This window comes from Chelon labrosus (genome assembly GCF_963514085.1).
Source record: "Chelon labrosus genome assembly, chromosome: 2".
NCBI classification, from domain to species: domain Eukaryota; kingdom Metazoa; phylum Chordata; class Actinopteri; order Mugiliformes; family Mugilidae; genus Chelon; species Chelon labrosus.
The window spans coordinates 8151839-8171866 of record NC_140338.1 but is presented as its reverse complement, the minus strand read 5'-3'; the positions used below and the strand labels follow the sequence as shown (position 1 = coordinate 8171866).

Sequence of the window (20028 nt, the reverse complement as noted above, 5' to 3'; positions counted from 1 at the left end):
GTTAAAAACAATCAGACCAGGAGACCTCGCTCATTTGAAGCAAGCCATTTGCAAACTATTCTGACACAGCTACCCACAATCTGACTGACACAATCTGACTGACAGCCTGGCCGTGGATATTTCCTCTTCACTCACTGGGTCTATTTCTCCATGACACTGACTATTATCACAGTATTCATCTCCTATATTAAAAAACATGTTCAAATTTTGGGTCTGTGTGTGTTGAGAGGTTTCTGTGTACATGTCAGACGTCCAGGTTACTTTGACGCCAGACAATATTTTAGTTTTTTTTCTTTTATCAGGGACGGTTAGAATCTTCTTCAGTGTTAACAAATCGTTTAAATCATTTTCATCTGGACTGATTTAGTTCAAATGCCTTTTAGAGAAAATGCAAGCAAAATTTAATACATATCCAGTTACCACACAAATCAGCCATAACATTATGACCGCTAACAGCAGAAGTAAATAGCACTGACCATATTGTGACAATTCAGTGTTCTGCTGGGAAACTTCTGGACCTGGCATTCATTCATGTGGATGTTACTTAGACATGTACCACCCACCTAGACTAGACCAGGCACCACCACCCCATAGCAATGACACTCCTTGATGGCAGCAGCCATCCCCAGCAGGATGCAGCCTGACACAGGCACACACACAAAAACACTTTAGGAACAACTAAAAAAAAAAACATGAATAACATCACAAGGTGTTGACCTGGCCTCCAAATTCACTAGATCCCCAACTGGTCAAATATCTGTGGGATGATCCACAGAGGCCCCTCCCCTCAACCCATAGGACCCAAAGAGCCCTCAGTGTGACCTTGTAGATGTATTTGCAGTATATTAGTCACAGATATTTAATGTCTATCTGCACCCGTGTGTATGACTGGCTGAGACTAGATTTTGTTTTATGTCTCCTCTTGAGTTGAGCTACTGTTCCTGTTTTCTTTCAACTTTGGCGAGGTCCTCCCTTACGTGTGAGTTTACGTCACAGCTAGTTAGGCAGCTGGCTGTCCCTCTTCTCCTTTCCTTTCAGGGCTCCAATCAATAATTTACTCGGCCCGGTCATATCGATGGCACCTGCTCCCTTTTCTCTTTCCCAAACTTGCTCGCTCGTTCTTTCCATGAAAACTGCTGATGACAAGGTTGGTAAAAGAGCTCATTAACCAACGACTTCAAAAGACAGAGAGGGGAAAGCGCTATCATTCTTCGAGACAGGTGTTATCAGTGGTATCAGTCGTTTGAGCAGTAGGACTACATTGAAGGTGACTTTAACTCCTTTAAGACGCTGATACGGGAAGGAGGCCTGAGGAAACTTCTTCAGAAGTTTTAATGGGAACACGGACTTTTTACACAAGTTTATTTTGTCTCTGACAATATTTTTTCAAGGCTTTTTCTGTTTGAATTTAATACCTCGTCTTTGAAACTGATCATTATGTCTGGAGTCAGCAGCGACCATCTGCACAAATCAACTTTAACCGTCTATTCGGTGAGTGTATTTTGTGTCCTTGTTCTCTGTTCTCTCTGTGGCTTCTGTTCATGGTGTGAAAATGTGGGCTTTGATGCAATATTTTAAAACGGAAAGAAGAATTTTAATCAGCACCGTATTATTATGTGACCTGGAGGTGAGTATGAACCGGATTTTAGCTCTTATTGGGTTTAATCTCGTTTAAAGTTGCTGCTGAGTTTCATAAATGTGTGTTGCCTGCTTTCTGTTTTGTATGTTAATGTAGAACTTGATGGAGCACTTCAACCCAGGCCTTCAGAAGCTTGTTGCTCTAGGAAACAGCTATGTAAAGGCTTTCCAAGGTGAGTGAGCGAGTGAGTGGCTGGGTAGAGTGTGTCTTATGCATATTTGATGTTTGCAGTGTCTCGTAGTAGTCCGAGTGTTTGGCATCACAAAAGTAGAAACTGACCCATTTAATGTACTTTATCAACAACAATTAGCAGAGATATTATTGTGGATGGCTAGAAGGATTTAGTGGCGCAGATATTAGAGAAGGATATTACAGCTATTATTGAGATACAAATTGAGTAAATTCAATTGAAGACCTTAAGAGTTTTGTTTTTTCAAATATAGATTGTTGTTTTTTTTAATCCACCAGCCAATCATAGTTTATTCGTCCTTAAGCTTGAAGTAATTGGTCTTCTGGTTTTCTGTCATGAGGAGTCGGCTGAAATTTAATTTGGCATCATCCTGTCTAGTTAATATTTCAGTGCTGATAACGTTATGAAACAATGTTATTGAGGATGAGTTAATGTGGAATGAATCGCAAATCCTTCCTCTACGTTCTGTGTTTCTCTAATCTTTACCATATATGTTAGACTGGTAATTGGGTGAGGATGCATGCATAATTAACGTGCCTCTCAAATGTGCCTAATAAAACAAGAGCCGGTCGTCGGTCACAGGGTAACAGGGCAGTGTGGTAAAACTATCCCCACTAGCATGGGGCTATTCCTAGACCAAAATCACGTATCGCATGTCAGCACTGAGAGACTTGTGGTCAATAAAAGCAGAACACTGGTTGACCCAGTTGGGAGCATTTTGGCTGCCTTACTGATGTTATAATGTTGACATGTGTATATGTGTGTGTGTTTTTGTGTGTATCGCAGCCTTAGCCGTTTGCAGTGAAGCCTACTTCAGCGCTGTGGCGAAGATGGGTGACCAGGCACTTCACACTCTTTCATCTCGTTCATTTGGTAAGTCTGTGTGTCATTGTGTGTTTAAGTTTGTGATTTCAGGTTTCCTCCACAATTTACTGCATTCAGTACAAACTGTAGTCTAGCGATGGCCAAGTATCATACCATCAATCATACTGACGCATCTCAGATTATCAAATACCACGTACACTCCACTGACCTTAAAATTTTGTCACCCCCGCTCTCTGTCATCCTCTCTTCCTGGTGTGTGTTTGTGCATTCTCCCGTGTGTGCAGCACTAGACCATGCATGATCGCGTCTCTATCTCACGAGTGTCACTTTCGCTCTGACCCTGGGGATGCGTCATAGCATTGTTAGTGGTAATTAGCATTGTGCTAGCACGTGCCCCGCTAAGAGTGCGTGGGCTCGTGCATCGCCTGCTAGCGCGGCGCGGCGCGGCACGGCACACGTGGTTCTGCTAGGCTGGCTAACCGAGAATGTCAGGGAGCCACAGCGTGACCAGGAACCCTATTAAGTGGCGGCCCTTGAATTATAGATGAGGACAGTCTTTCAGCCGCACTCACTTCATTAGCTCAACCACATTCTGTGATAATAGGCGAGTCCAGAGGCTTGGCTTATATCATTTTAGCAGTTCAGCTAGTTGGATCAAAGGATTCTCTTGACGACTACTTGAGTAGTCACTGATGAGATGAACTGTGTTAAAGTCTTGTATCTAATGACTCTTATTCCCACTATGAAATGTAAAATCACACAAATTGTATGAAAGCATTACATAAATGGTCACATGTCACATATTCACTTGTACGAATGAAATGAAAGGATTCAGTTTCTCCAGCTGGCTATTTTTTGCAGTACTACATAATTATAACCATGATATACTGTGTCAAAGTATACGTTGTTGTTGATTTTTGACGTGTGTGTGTGTTGATGTGAGTCAAAACTTTTTCTTCAAACAGGGGATGTCTTGATCCAGATTTCAGAAACACAGAGGAGACTCACAGCGGAGATGGAGGGAGTGGTCAGTGCATTTCCTCAATAAATACACGATTTCTGAAGCCGTGAGCTAAGTCTTTAAAATGTTAATGATGGAAAAGTAAAACGTGTAAATGTATTATGTGTTTTTGTAATTATGCTTGGCGGTGGTTAAGCCATATTTCATAAGGAATAATTAGAAGTAAGCCTTGCTATTAACGAGTAGCATTTTCCTCCACTCCCCAACTTCACCAACCTCCCAAAATCTTAAAAAAAGCTCAGTTTGTGTGGGGTCCTGATCGAATCACCTTCCATCTTTCACTATAACAAACAGGTGAAAAGCTTTTAGGGACACCAGTTTGTCCTTTCCCCTTCCACTGCTTGTTTGACATTCATACCGCTACACAAACCCTTGTACTTGAGCTGTAGTGGCTTTCAGTCATGTGAATAACCAAAGCAATGGCCTCTGATTAAATAAGTTGGCCCGAGGAAGGAGCACATTTGCATATAAATTTGATCAAACAATACAGTCAACCTGGTAATGAAAATTACTGTTTGAACAAGGGAACTGTTTCCATAATGGTCTGGCTACATCACTGGGGGCATTGTCTCTCTTCTTGCCACAGTTTCGATGGTTCCAGATAGAAGTGTTGCAGGCGATGGAGAAGAATATCAAGCTGGATGAGGAGTACATTGAAGTGAGTTTACAGAAGCGTTGTTCTTTTTAGGTTTATTGTTTAAAGTTTTAAAGTAAGAGTCTGGCAGCCCAGCGATAGACTGGCAACCTGTCCAGGGTGTACCCCCGCCTCTCGCCCGATGACAGCTGGGATGGGCTCCAGCAGACCCCGCGATCCTTAACAGGAATAAGCGGTTACAGAAGATGAATGAATGAGTTTGGCAATCAATACAGTATGCTATAGTAGTTATTAGTGTAAAGAACTACACTGTAAGACGAGCGTCTCGTCTGTGCTCTGCAGGGCAGTCGCAGAGTGTATGAGCTGGAGGTGAGAAACCAGGCAGAGGCTTTAGAGAAACAGCTCAGACGAGGAACCTTCAGAGACTCTCTGGTACTTATGTAAACATAAATGCCCACACCCACACACACACACACACAGATATATTGTTATAAATGATGAACATGCATATACAGATTGCAGTAGCACTACTTTTGTACAATTTTATTTGTTTCATGTGTATGTCTTCGTACTTCTCTGTGTTTGTGTGTGTTTTTAGGAGAATAGTGAGTACATGTTGTACCTGAGGCAGAGCCAGCAGGAGATCCTGAAGGAGGAGGAGAGGAGGTATCGCTTCCTAGCAGAGAAACACTGCGGCCTCACCCAGTCACTACTGTTCCTCATAAACAAGGTATGTGCACATCGACAGCCATCTAAAGTTTACCCACTTTAATTCCTCAGGCTAGGTGAACTCGGGGCTTATCTGTGCCCTGTAGGTGTTGTAATGCTGGATCAGTTTGAAATTGTTTTTGTTTAAAATGGTTCGGTCACCATAGTAACGTGGCGCAAAGCTGGCATGCTCCCGACCGCGGTTCACGCTTCACATTATTACTCCACGGCACATTTAACCGGCGGGTGAAGGTGCAGCGAAGGTAAAGCCAAGTGTAGCATTCAGTTTGTGATTCATCATGCCAGCGAAAACACTGGGCCGCACCGCATTTTTATTCCATCCGTGTGATGGGATGTTAATTGCTTGATTATCTGATGAAGCTCACGTCTCAGTGTCCATTATCTCGTTTACTGAAGCGTACATGTTAATCTCGTTGCTGCCTGATCGGGTTGAGATGTAATGAGGTGGCTCACCTTCGCTCATCTGCTTTCAGACCGGTGCATCTCTTCAGCAAAAGGCAGATGGGTGGAAGGATAAAGTGAACGAGACCCGGGGGTCCAGAGCTCGGACTCCCACTCATTTAGACCAAGAGGCACAGGTATCAATGTTTTATCTGGTTCAGTCAATTCTTTTTTGTCTAGTTAACGAAAATTACTCTTGGTATTCCATGCACTAGACTGGCTGCAAGGAAGCTGAGGTTACTGCAGCACTGTCTGTACTCAGACTCGGTGACATGATTTATGAAAAGCTGCACACCTCGCTATGGGCTGCAAATTTGGAATTTGGGTACGGAAAGTTCCTCTGCTGCATCCAAAGAAGTGTCTGTATTGTTAACGGTGTCACAGGTCGAGTCAGTCAACTTTATTTGTCTCTTAAATATCGTCTTTGCTAATGCTGCTAATCTTCCATGCGTAAATACACAATACAAGGTGCTTAATATGTTAATTTAAGCTGAAGTTTTTTCACTGAAAACCTCCCACAGGACGGTTTTGATTTAATTGATTTTGTCACAACTGAATGTCATTATTAAATGAGAGCAGTTTTTTTGCAGTAAATTGCATGTTTTCATGGTTTTGATTCTAGTCAATGTAGCTCCGGACACATCGTCCTACTGAAGTCTCCAGCACAAGCTCCAGATTGTTTATGGTCCACCAGCTGCTATAAATATAATATTCCCAATTAAACAGATGGATACAGCAGTTTATTTATTATGGGTATGTTGTGTCTACTCAGCTTCGAGGCTCAGTGAGCTCCCTGCTGCAGACAGTAGCCAGAGATGAAGATATGTCCTGGGCCCGGAGGGAGCAGCAGGCGCTGGGCGGAGTACCCTCGAGAGGTGGGATGTTGTTGTACTTATTACAACTGTTGCTTATTAGTATGTAATAATTTGAAGCCAAATAAGATCAACCGTGCTAATTTTTGCTTTCGAACGTGCATTAATTTTTTCATGCCTAAAATATTTCCCCCCCTCCCTCCAGCACCGTCTCCCCTCCCTAGTCGCTCTCGCTCCAGTTCAGTCGGAGAATCTCTGGGTCTTGGAGGAGGGAGAGCCATGAGAGCCCTGGTTTCTCACCCCTCCTCATCCAACCCAAAGCTGCTGCCTTTCAACAGGGGAGAGACCGTCACTGTGCTGGTTCAGGAGCCACGCAACGGCTGGCTGTATGGTCGTACTGACAGCAGCCTGCGGTGGGTGGCTGAAAACAGTTAGATTCATGTGCATGTATGCAGAGGCAGACGCCACGGTTTTATGATTTCTCACCAGATTTTTAAATTAAATGCTCTGCTGTGTGTGCATGACTAACCAGAATGAGTTCATTCCTGTGACTGTGGCACCCTCTTTCTCCTCCTTTTCAGAGCGGAGCTGAATAAACTTTTAGACAAAAGACTTTTAGAAGAAATGCTAACAATACTGTTAATTTATCATTGAAACCAAATGTCTCACAATGCTGATTACTCATGCGTATGGGCAGTAGGTTGATGACCTTGTAAAGAACAAAAATGTTAGCAAAAACTTATATGCAACAGATGACTCATGGTATTGACCAGCAATTTCTTCAACAAGTGGTAAAGCTGTTCATTAAATTATTAGAAGAAATCTAAAATGTCCAGTATTTTACATAGGTTTCTGTTTGGCAGGAACACAGACAGACTACTGCTATGTCCGAAAATGATTATGTATTATTTGAAAGATGAAGGATATGTGGAGTTTGCTGTTACCTAAACCATACTGTCTTATCTCCTTCAGTCAGGGCTGGTTCCCTGCAGCATATGTGGCACCTGTCGAGGATTTATCTAACACTTTAGCAACAAGGTAGGTGTTTCTGATAAAGACCGCACACGTTAGAAACTAATCTCACCAGCTGATGTTCCTTTTATTGCCTTCATATTTCAGACTGAACCGTTTTACAAATATCCCTCCACAGAACGTCTGTACTGTTATCTAAAGAACGTCCCGTATATAGTTTCTGCTTTGTAAGAAGAAAATGTATTCTCTTATCTTTCAACAAAATATTACAAATCATTGTTCTGAGTCACTAAAACTTCCTGCTTTTTCTCCACAGCGGAGTTTCTCTCAGACGCCACAGTGTGAACAATCTGCTCGACTCCACCGACACCTACACCGACCAGTCGGAGAGCAAGAGTTACGGCGACATCCCGCCGCCGGCCACGCCCAACCGCAGGGCCTCTGTAGACCTGCGGCCGATCTCTCCGCTCCCTGAGAAGAAGGCGGAGCCACCCATGGAGGCAAAGCCCAGTCAGACGAAGAGCCACAACGATAACCCTCCTCCACCTCCTGCCCCACCACCACCACCTCCCCCTCCGCAAAGTCTGAATCTCAGAAGGGCGTCAGTAGATTTTCGACCAGTCTCTCCCCTCCCTGACAAGAAGGGTGAATCAGCGTCCGACGTCCAGGTAATATAGCAATTCTAAGGAAATATTACATTATTTTCTCTCCTAAAGAAAATACTAATTGTACACTACTTCTACTTCAATTTGTTTTTGTTCCTCTTAGACGTTATCACCTCACGGGCCACCTGAAAACCCACTGTTTCCCAGGTAATTCCTCAAAATCTGTTTTCACAAAATTCAGTGTGTGATTCATTTCACTTTTTTAACATTTTATGGGGCCATACACCGATCAGCCACAACATTAAAACCACGGTGAGGAGAACTAAATAACATTGACCATCTTGTGACAGTTCAGTGTTCTGCTGGGAAACTTTTAGACCTGGCATTCATTCATGTGGATGTTACTTAGACATGTAGCACCCACCTAGACCAGACCAGGCACCCCCACCCCATAGCAATGACACTCCTTGATGGGAGCAGCCATCCCCAGCAGGATGCAGCCTGACACAGACAAACACACAAAAACAGTTTAGGAACAACCCTAACCCTAACCCTAACCCTCAAAACATGAAGAACAGCACAAGGTGTTGACCTGGCCTCCAAATTCACTAGATCCCAAACTGATCAAGTATCTGTGGGATGATCCACAGAGGCCCCTCCTCTCAACCCATAGGACCCAAAGGCCCCCCACTAACAACACCACAGGACACCCTCAGAAGGCCCATGTCCATTCTCTGATGAGTCTTTTTCTGTAGGCAGCAATTGAAAGGCACAAGTGAGACAGACACAAAATTGGGAAGGTGGTCGTAATGTTATGCCTGATCGGTGTATAACGCAATACAACAATAGTTGAACACGTTTATGTGTGTCACAGGTGTAGTTTGTAAATACCTTCTTGTTTTGAGGGTATTATGCATCTAAAATGAGGTGTATCTTGACTGAACCCTGAACTATAAACCTGAGTGAACTTTGAGTTTTAGAAAAATTTCCTTTAAATGATGCTAAACCTACTCACAGTCAATGTGATCACCCTCACACTGGTCTCTAGTGTTAGTTTCCAAACCTAGAGAGAGATAGAGTGTGCGTGTGTCGCTGTCTGTGTGTGTGTAGTTTATATGTGTTGGCAGGAAGCAGTTGAGCACGTCAGGTATTGTGTAACATTTTCCATCATACTCTCGTTTCAGAGGCACAAACCCCTTCGCCACCGTCAAGCTTCGCCCCACAACGACCAATGACAGATCTTCTCCTCGGATCCCCTGATCCGTTCGCACTCCTGCAGGCAAGCTTTGTAGCTGAGGCTTTGAGATCGTCAGGGGAAGGCAGGATACACTTTCTTTTTGTTTTGTTTTTTTTTGTTTCAGAAGTGCGCTATGACATCTTTAAAATGTGAAGGATCTGAGCCAGAAGGGAGTTTTGTACAGTGTTAGATAAGATGAGGCATTTCTTGTACAAAATACAAATTGTAGAATATTTAAAACCATAAACGAAAAGATTTCTTTTAATAACACTTTGTACAGTATTTAAGTTTTTATTTTAATAGATGTTGTGTCTTGTAGTCAAATGAATGTTTAAACATTTTGGACGCTCATTTCCAGGAGTTAGAAGATAAGCTTAGCATAAAGAGTTACGCCTAATGTTTTCATTCATTTTTTTTTAACGCTAAGCTACCTGATTCCTCCACATATGTGAGTCGTATTAACTTTCTCATTTAAATACAGGCAAGAAAAACACATTTCCTAAAGTGTTGGATGTAAATTTGTAATCACCGTCCTGTGGTTGACATGTTTTGCCATGTGCCCAGTGTGTGTTATGTTTTGAGTTCGATGTTGTGTGTTCCCTGTGAGTAAGAATAAGTAAAGAGACAGTTACTCAAGTTTTTTTTTTTTTAATTATTATTATTATTATCATTTCTTACTGAGAATCTTGTCTCTCTTCTCAGGGTTCCTTATATATGACTTTATTTACTACATCATCTCATCAGAGGCAGGGAGTGAGGAGGAGGAGGAGGAGGAGGTGGTGGAGGAGGAGGGGATACAGGAGAGGAGGTGAGGTGAGGTGAAGGAAGGTGGATGAGAGAATAGGCGTGGGAGGGAAGTGCACTGATAGGTGAACATCCAGAAATAAAAAGACAAAATGCACTACCTGAAATACACATAGGAAAGGAAATTAAGATTTAAGGAGGAAGTCTTTATAACATCTACACCATCTACAACACTAGTACCACCTGTTTTTTTTTTTAGACCACAAACTATCCTCATGAAACCATTAAGAATGATTCTGAAATCCCTACAGCATGTGTGGTTAAATACATATAAAAAAAAATAATAATGAAAAATCAAAAACAAAACTGGTGCCTGTTAATGCCTGTATGTTTCGCCTCATGTCGACTCCCCCGCTGGCCTGTTTGTGGTAGTGTTTTGCAGAGAGCAGGCCACGTCCGACTCCGTGGGGTCCAGAGGGAGGTAAGACGAGTTTGAAGGTGGCAGGTACAAAATATGAATGCAGGGACGAAGAGGAGGAGCAGGAAGAAGAAGAAGAAGAAGCAGAGGGGGCGTTCAGCTGCCCCTTCTTTACTCATGCACCAGGGCTTCGAACTCTGGGAAAACAAAAACGAGATGATGAGGCAAGCAGGCCGACATGTAGACTTCAATTTTGAGGCCAGCAACAAAATAATGTATTGCCCTTAAAGTATAATCACAGCCTGGTGTATCTACTTATTCTGTGCCATAGAGCTCCATCATTGCCCAAACATTGTTAAAAATGCATTAGTTAGCCCTGGGTGACATATTTCTACTATTTCGAGTCAACCCAATATGGACCATGCTGCTTCTGTAAATACTAATCCCTTCTAAAAGTAGGTTCTAATTAATGCAGGATACTTTAAATAATGTTTGCTAATAACTGTAGTTGTTTTAGGATATGATTTAGCTTTAAATGAAAGTAAACTATATACAGTATTTGAGACTAAAGAGTTTATCATAATGAGCACTAAATAAATAGCTTGGAGTGGAAAGTTTGGAAATATTAAGAGATGGGCTGGAGCATTGCTGGTGCTTATAATTTTTAAATTAAAATCTGTTCATATTGCTGGATTTGTTTTAAACTTAAAACTATCTCAAGCTTAAATGTATTAACATATTTGTTTTAAGACATTTTAATTTCCTTAAACGAATGAGCCAACGTTCATGTATACTGTTAAACCTGCATCCTTTCATAGTAGCCTAACTCTTCAGGATGCAGTTTTACTATAAAGCAGCATTCTGAGAGACAGAACCCACTCTTTTCACCGAGCTTTTATCCTGTCCTCACGCTGAACTGCACGTTCCACTTATTTGTCTCTCCCTCAACCTCTTCTTTTCTAAACAGGAGCTTTGTCACGCTTCGAGACATGTTTTTATGTCTTTCCCTCTCTCACCGTCAATGCCGATCTTGCCATCTCCGTCTTTGTCCGCGGCGTTGAGGAAATCTTTTGTCTCGGCGTCAGTCAGATCTCTGCCGTCCTTGGAGAAGCCCTTCAGCACAAACCTGTTACAGAAGAAGGCATCTGTGTGACGGTGTTAAGGAGCGCGCGGCAGAGGAGGGAATATTTCCCGTGTGTGTGTGTGTGTGAGTCCCTTACTTGAGCTCCTCCTCCTCTATGAACCCGCTGCCGTCCACATCCAGAACCAGGAACACCTTCTTGACGTTTTCGGCTGACATGGCCTTCATCCCCACCATTTCAAAGAACTTTTTAGGATCAAATGTGTCCGCTGTAAAAGGAAAAATAAAAGGTAGAGTATTTTTTTCCCCCTCACATTAACTCTGTGTATAGTAAACATAAGGTTAACATCTCTTTCTTTGTAGGTTTGTTTCTACTGAGGCTAACATGGAGGCTACAGACCTGCAAAGGCATCAAGAGCTTTCTTGATCTCATCAGCTTTTAAGAGATCTGTCATTGCCATCCTGTCAGCTGCAGAGAGGGACAGAGAGGACATAAAAGACACAAAGTGAGAAATTAAAGAGCAATATTTCCAAAAGGTGAGTGACGACAGCAGGGGAGCACTTGGCGCAAAAGATAAAACCCAAACGGAACCTCTTTACGTTCCCATGTGTCGGTGACTGCTGTAAATCAAGGTAAACGAATACAGTTTGTTCATAAGAGGTGGTGATGCACACAAACGAACACAAGGAAAAGTTTGAGCTTGACGAGGCTTGTAGGATATCCTTAAAGTATTCAAGAGACGACTCCTGTGAGACTTGGCACAACGGGGGAGGAGGGGGTTGATCAAAGGCTGTGGCTTAGAATTTAAGATGAATACAGTCTGACATACACCCACACAGACTTTCATCTGTTCTTTCATCCTAATACATATGTTTAGAACCATATGTCCACCTTACTCTTACCTCTCTCTCTTGGACAAACACTGTATCTTAATAATGCACATAATAATGCATACAAGATGCAGGCATTTGCACATCATTTACCAGATTATCACCGGCCTTTTTTTTTACACACAATGTGTAGAGTACATATTAAGACTGGGATGTTTCTCTTTGACGACACACAGTAGAAACCCCAAACAACAATATCTGAGTGCTTTTTGAAAATAATTTCCTAATTTAACACATTTTGTGTAGTTAACATTCAGAGGTAACATGAGTTTTGGCCTTTTGGGGTCATTCGATGGTATTTGGATGCAAAGAATTAGGTCGAGTGGTGCCTATCTGTGTGGAGTCTGCATGTTCTCCCTGTGTCTGCGTGGGTTCTCTCCGGGTACTTCCTCCCATCGTCCAAAGACATTTTCATTAGGTGATTCTAAATTGGCCTTAGGTGTGAGTGTGAATGGTTGTCTGTCTCTCTGCATTAGCCCTGTGATAGACTGGCGACCTGTCCAGGGTGTACCCCGCCTCTCATCCAATTACAGCTGGGATAGGCTCCAGCCTCCCTGTGACAAGCAGTTACAGAAAATTAATGAATGAAGGATTAATACAAAAACAAATCCTGTGTTTGATCCATGAAACATTCCAGAGACAAAACTCCACATCCCTAAGAGGAGACTTTTGTATGTCAATGAAACATGTTGCCATGAGTCCACTGTCCTGTCAACACTGCAGTAACTTATAGATGTCAGTAGGTGTCGCCACTGTGCTGAATGATCCCAGTCTCCTTGTTTACCAGTTCAGAGCACTGGGAACGAGTGTTGAGTCGTCAACTCAGATGTTTGATGAATGTGTTTTTGTGTCTGTAAGAAAACCGAGGCCCCATGTGTATCTGCGAGAGGTGGGACTGTGTCTGTCCGTGTAGTTTCATTAATCCCTCTCTGCAGGTCGTGCCGTCTTGACCCCAACATGATACTACCCTCCTCTGACTGAAGGACAGAACGACAGAAGTATAAACAGAAAGCTTTTTTTCTGTCTAATCTACATCTTCTCGACTTTCTCGACACCTGTTACATCTCCGACTTTTGGCAGCAAACGCCAATTACTGAGCATCTATTTGTGGTTCTGAGACGTCTTGACATGTTCAAAATAGTTCTCACCTATGAGATGGTGTAAATGGAAGGCCGTGGTGACCTCTGTGTAAGACGTCTTAAGTGTTTTTTATTTGCTGAAGACAGAAAGGTTCAGATATTTATTAGAGTCTGCCATATGTACTGTCAGAGTCGTTACAGGTAAAAGTTCGCAAGGAGCCGTCTCAGTCAGTCATCCCTGGCATTCACTCATTCCTTCAGCTTGATTTAAAGTTCACACTTTTTGAGTTTTTAATAGTCTTGACTTTGACATTTGGAGATGACAGTTCTGGTCAGAGAAACTGCCTTGTAATCGAAAAGCCAAAGTCTAAATCATCTCCACAGCAACCTAAGGGTCCTTGCATCCTTCCCCCCCGTAAAATAAAAAAATAAAAAGCTGCACTGCTGACACAACACCGCCGCTGTTTATTCTGCACTGAAAAATATGACCTCAGTCATGGATGAGTGATGTAATTCTTCAGTGCTGTGTTCATCAAACGACAGACTTTCGCTGGAGACAGCAAACAATTCTCGCCTGTAAGTGTGCTATAAATAAACAGCAGCAGTCGTGTGTTAAGTTTCAATTTTATGCTCCCTATTATTTTTTTTTTTGTCTGAGGAAGAAAGAAGAGCAGCTCAACAAAAACAAAATCCTACAAGTTAAAATATGGTCGTTCTGGTAACTCTGACTTGGACACAGCATGTGTATTATTCACAAAGTAGATTTTATTGAAACAGGTAGTCTCGTTGAGCACCTGGGCCCCCTCCCATGTGAAGAGCAGCAACGAACAACATCCCAAACGTGTATTACAAAAGTAACTTGAAGTCACTGCCACTGTGCCACTGTGCCACTGTGCCACGGTTCTGTGCACAGACACCTGTTCTTGGTGACACACGAGCCAGGAAAACCAAAACCTGCCTCCTGAACGTCACCTTTTAGTTGACACAAGAGACAAAAACAATAAAGGGGGAGATGGCACATCTACAAAATCATCGTTGGAGCAAATTTTTAACCTCCCAAAACGCCTCAAACGAACCAAGAGACCACTTTGAGTGGTTGTATTTCTGTTGACGCTGTATTTTAACGTCCATTCCTCCATTTCACGAGAGATTAAACACACATACCTATTCTAATACTGTGAGCATGGTGCACTCTGACATTATATGATGTAGTGGGTGCATTTTAAGTTTGTTTTTGAGGTCTTGCAGAATTTAAATCAATGATACCCCTGATGGATTTTCTGAGTCAGTCGAGTTTCTGCGCGTTCACCCAGAAGTTAAACAGAAGCACTCCTACTGTACTTTCTACACAGCTATAAAATATGTCAGCACAGTGCATCCCTCTTTATTATTTACACACCAGCACAGGTGTTTCGTTGGGTTGCAGCACATATAATGCCACGCATAATACCTGCAATTACTGTAATCAGTTCACAGTGACTTAAACCCTATTTTCTTCTCCAAACGACTATTCTCACTTCATGTTTTTTCCGTCTTACCTGAATGAAGGGGTGGATGAATGCAGAAATAAGAGAAGACAAAGGAGGCAAGGTTATGGAGGGGAAACTGGAGCCGAGAGAAGGGTTGGAGATGGAAGATGAGAGGAGCAAGTTGAGGGGTAGGACACAATAAGACTTTTATAGCTGCCTCCAAATGCATAAACACTTACCCCACGTACCCCCCCCCCATGCACCAACCACATCCCCTCCTCTCAGTAATCTCTCTATTTTCAGAAGGGTGGGGAGGCTGTCAAGACATGACGCAGACACTGTTGGCCCAGGAGGAGCGTGTTTGCTTTCTCTGCAGCATTAACAAATCGCAACATAGGCCTATTAATAATACCGCTTCATCCAAGTGCCTTTAGACCTTATCTCCACCCAGGTGTTCTCGCGTTATCTGTGTGCCCCTCTTCCTCTTCTTTTGTTTCAGCGCTCACTTCTTCTTTTTACTGCTGGGACTGTCCCAGCTGCCACTGCTTTGAAAAGATGGAAAATGAGGGGTTTAAGACAAAAAGGAAACACTGACAAGGCAGTTTGACTGTGTTCGATCAGTCCATCTTTGTTGTAGTTAATACGATGTGTGACCCAGAGACAAAAGAAAAACCTGCACACACTTTGACCGTCACCTCTTCTGTTAGAAAGTTTTCATAAACCTGAACAAGACGAGGTCTCTTAGGTGAAGACTGTGGTATCTAAAACTTATAGTAAATCAACTACTGCGTGAAAAGCTTCATATGATCTTATAAAACTAAAGTGGCTCCTTAAAATGGATTTGACATCTATTATGTCTTTTATTCGTTTGACTTTGAGTGGCTTAGGCAATCCATATATTACTGCACGAGCCTGTTCTCTCAACACGGGTCGAGGGGGAGGGACCTCTGTGAATCATCTCACAGATACTTGATCTGTTTGGGATCTAGTGAATTTGGAGGCCAGGGCAACACCTTGTGCTGTTCTTCATGTTTTTTTTTAGTTGTTCCTGCATCCTGCTGGGGATGGCTGCTGCCATCAAGGAGTGTCATTGCTATGGGGTGGGGGTGCCTGGTCTGGTCTAGGTGGGTGCTACATGTCTAAGTAACATCCACATGAATGAATGCCAGGTCCAAAAGTTTCCCAGCAGAACATTGTATTGTCTCAAGATGGTCAGTGTTATTCACTTCTCCTGTCAGTGGTTTTAATGTTGTGGCTGATTGATGTGTATTAGAATTACTAATTAAATTAGTCTACGTAAAGCACCTTAATTGACTCCCACTGTGTGTATTGTTCTGAATAAATAATTTTAATTTTTATTTAGACCCACCGCCAGGATTTCTGACTCTCTTGAGGCCGTCGTGTTCCAGAAGTTGTATTTTACCCCAAACAACCTCTTGTCACTTCCTCTCTCCTGTTATCGCTCTTTCCTGATCTCTATTTCATGTCTCCTCGGCTCCAATTTTCTTCTCTGACACCAATCTTGCTTCTTTTTCTCTGCGTCTAGGTCTTCCTGTCCCCCCGTCTTTATTCACGTATCAGTATCTATCATTTAGTTTATGTAACACTGTCTCTTTTATGTCTTTGTCTCCCCTTTTTTTCCCCTCTTTTTATTTACATGTCTTTTGTTGAGCAGTGTCGTAGACCATCTTGGTTAGTCAAAGCCAAGACAGGAATTCATTTATGAGAGGCAAATAGAAGGAAGGCATTTGAACAAAACATATTAAAATCTTTTTTTTAATACAGAGAAACTTTTTATTATGAGCACTGAAAAACACAATGCTTTGGTAATTGGTATTCAACATCAAGAATTTCTTATATTGATGTGAAAGAGATAGAGAGATGGAAGTCACCTGCATACACAGCTGTTTTCTAATCTAACTCTAATTCTTTGCTTATGGTTTTTGTGTCGACTGTTATTTGGTGAAGCACAATGAGACATCTGGTCCAGTGTACAGATCTGATAAACATCAGCCCAACCACTATAATAATATCATGATATCTGCACCTGTGCTCCCCTGTGCTCCCTCAGAGAGGACTGCCATTATTCTCACTGCCACAAGAAGCTCCTCATCGGGAAAATGTGAGTGTAGCTTGTTCTGGAGCTACCGTCTGGAACATTTGTCTCCCCTTTCGGCCGTGAGCGTAATTACACAAACGCTGTCGATGCATGTGCATAACATGAACATGAACATGAACCAAGTCCCCTCTCTTCTTTCAGCTCTCTCCAGCGATTTGGAAAAGCCGCGATTGCCGCCATATTGATCGCCTCCTTCTTCTGAACGGCAAGTTCCTTTTTTATCTGGAGGCTTTTAAAAACCGTCCTTGGATGCTTCCTCGGTTTTATTTCATGGTCCCTTGACTGCAGAACAGTAAATTCACAACTGCCCATCAGAGATGAAGTTTCTCTTGATGAAGCCTCCTCCGTCGGTGCTCCGGTGCAGATACCAAGACATAAAAGTCTTGTGTATTGTGAAATACGGAGTCATTTCTTGAAAATTCACTTTTGTTATTCAAAAAAACCCCATTGTTCTTCCAAGGTCAAACCTAATTTTCTTTGTTGACCACTCTACGGTAGTAGTCACCAAAGGGGAGAACGAAAAAAGTAATGGTTGTGAACATTTCAAACAGTCATATCTGTCATATAGATTTTTTTCTAACTGTGTTCCTCAACAACAGCAAGCACAAAAAAGGCTAAATAAAACGCTTGTCTCTGTCCCTTCATGTCCTGCACTGACCCTCTGTTCTCTCAGTGTCCTGTTCTGAGACTCTCTTAGCCTTCTCCTCTCGATTGAATTACCCCTCATCAGCACTTTCCTGCATTGTAGAACAGTAGGAGCGGGAGGGGGTGGAGTGGCGAGGACAACATGCTGGAAGGATTTGTCGTGAAGGGAGAGGAGGTTCAAGCAGGGTTGCTAGAGAGAGAGAGAGAGAGAGAGAGAGAGAGAGAGAGAGAGAGCAGATACACATGGACGGGTTAATGCAAAGAGAATGCTGCGATGATTGAAGAGAACAGGGACAAGGAGTTTGGAGACAACAGAGACAATTAATGGGAAGAATGAAGGAGTGTGGCGGAAGGTTGTCGGATTATTAAATAGCCGTGAAGAGAAAATGAAAAACAGACAATGTACAAATGAGCATTACCTACAGTAAATATGCATAAATAGATCCATTAATCAAACTGAATACAGAAAGTAAAGCGAGAGAGCCACTGACAGATGGAGGAAGAGAGTGAGAGGAATTAAAATGTGTTTTTAATGACCAACTTGCTATTTGGGCAACAGGTGGAGCATTAAGTCATGGCATGGGCAGCTACAAGCCACAGCTGTGTGTGCATATGTGCGTGTGTGGTATTGATATCACTGGGATATCCCTTGTCCGCGCACTCAAAGATTAGCAGATATTGGCCCTAAAAATACCCCCAGGGGTCCCGTGCGTTTGTACGCATAGGAGGCTCTGTTGAGAGCAGCAACGTCGTTCGTGTTCTTGTACAACATGGAGTCAGTCAGCTCAGTTACCCATGAAGCGTGTTTTTTGGTTCGTTACGAGCAGAAAGCATAGACTGTATAAAGACGGCCGGCAGAGCAGCTCCCCCTGGTGACTGACTGCAGTATAAGTCATAAGCTCCACCCCCTCTATGTTAGTGGATGGGACTTGGGCCAAACTAAAATGCAAAAGTACTAATTAATTAACTACTTAACTAAATAGTTTTGGTCATTTTAGGTAGTGACTATAATACTGATGTATGGAGATTTGAGTGTCCATTTTTCTGAGAAGTTGTAGAGTTTCTTGAAGACATTTCGTCCAAGTAGATTCTTCAGTTCTAAAGGACTGGTGGGGAGTTGAGGTTTAAATATTCAAACATCTGTGGGTGTTATGTGTATGGTGTACTCAAAAGAAACTAGAATGACTAGCATTTCTAGTAATGACCCATTAACAGACAGTCAGAGGCATGGGTATGAAACTTCTCGAATGCAGATGTTAAGACTGAACTGTAGATACTGTGTCTGTTGTATCTACAGTTCAGTATTAACATCTGTCCCCAAGCCTGTGACCAATAATGGGTCCTTAGAGTGCCATTCATATGAGAAAGAGGACAGGGTCAAACGGTCTCCTTCAACTACAGGCAAGTATCTGGTTGTTAACAAGTTGTTGCCACAGATGTTCCTCTTTAAACCTCAACTCCTCCACCAATCCTTTAGAACGGAAGAAGATACTCGATGAAACCTCTTCAAGAAACTCTACAAGGCCATTTACCTTTCTTTTATGCTTGTGAATTTACCATGACCTGGAGGACTGAGACCCTTCACAGACATAAAACGAGCTAGCCTAGCTTCTTTCTTCTTCTTCTTCTTCTTCTTCTTCTTCTTCTTCTTCTTCTTCTTCTCCTACCCACAAGTGCCCAACAAATCATTCAGTGCAGTTAAAGTAAAGCTGCTCTTAATTTGGAATAAACGACATCAGGCTGTATTAAAAGTGCCATTTTTTGCAAATCATTTGTTTTAACTGCTAAAACGCTCGCAGCATCACGAGTTCAGCTGAGGGCAAACTGAACAGTAGGCTATACAGTACTGTAGTGGTGGAAGGAAGCCCCACAGATTTCCAATTGAGCACCACAGGCGTTGGTTATCATGTTATATTTAGTCATATTGCGGCTGGTGTGTGTGGGAGTGTGTGGGAGATGGTGAGTTTTTAAAGGAATGCACCAAAGTTGTTGGGAGTTTGGCCTGTTACGCAGCCAATGTGTTAAGTAACGAGACGCCAGATTTTACACGTTATCTGATGAAAGTCACGCCGATGGTTTAGTATGTGCAATGTTTAGAGGCAGTTGATAACAAGCAATATGTCTGTACTGTAGACGTTGGAGTATTAGATCTCTATATTCATCTCAACCTAATCCTAGTCTGTTTTTATTTTAGAAAATGCAAAATCACCACTTTATTATTCATGCTATTATTAGATTTAGTGCAGGACTGTTATATCAGAGTACATTCATTTTCCCTAGTAGTCTAACTAATGAACTCGCAAGTGCAACAAATCTGACAGGATAAATTTTGGTTTTAAATTCAGGGCAAACCACACAGTCTGTTTAAACACACTGGTGTCATTTTTTGTTACCAGCTATATTCATATTCATATACCATACTAAACGTACATTTAATATTCTGTGTTTAATGCGCTTAGCAGACAGGACAGAGTACATCACTGGGAGTTATTTTATGTGCCCTGTGAGAAGTGATT

At 42.3% G+C, this 20028-nt stretch overlaps 2 protein-coding genes across 2 annotated transcripts; one reads left to right on the top strand and one right to left on the bottom strand.

Moving 5' to 3' along the window:
• Positions 1-573: 573 nt before the first annotated feature.
• baiap2l2b (BAR/IMD domain containing adaptor protein 2 like 2b) lies at positions 574-9089 on the top strand (the record flags this gene model as incomplete). Its single annotated transcript, XM_084572950.1, has 14 exons — positions 574-1491; positions 1736-1811; positions 2616-2702; positions 3620-3681; positions 4262-4333; positions 4613-4702; positions 4869-5000; positions 5473-5577; positions 6213-6315; positions 6458-6665; positions 7225-7290; positions 7541-7892; positions 7993-8036; positions 9014-9089. Exons 1-14 carry the CDS (start codon positions 1438-1440, stop codon positions 9087-9089), a joined length of 1527 nt encoding a protein of 508 aa, XP_084429076.1. The 5' UTR covers positions 574-1437.
• A 1310-nt stretch (positions 9090-10399) lies between these two features.
• pvalb7 (parvalbumin 7) lies at positions 10400-11773 on the bottom strand (the record flags this gene model as incomplete). Its single annotated transcript, XM_084560168.1, has 4 exons — positions 11710-11773; positions 11449-11578; positions 11245-11354; positions 10400-10425 (listed from the first exon to the last, which is right to left on the bottom strand). The coding sequence occupies exons 1-4, from the start codon at positions 11768-11770 to the stop codon at positions 10400-10402; spliced, it is 327 nt and encodes a 108-aa protein (XP_084416294.1). The 5' UTR covers positions 11771-11773.
• Between the last annotated feature and the right edge of the window lie 8255 nt (positions 11774-20028).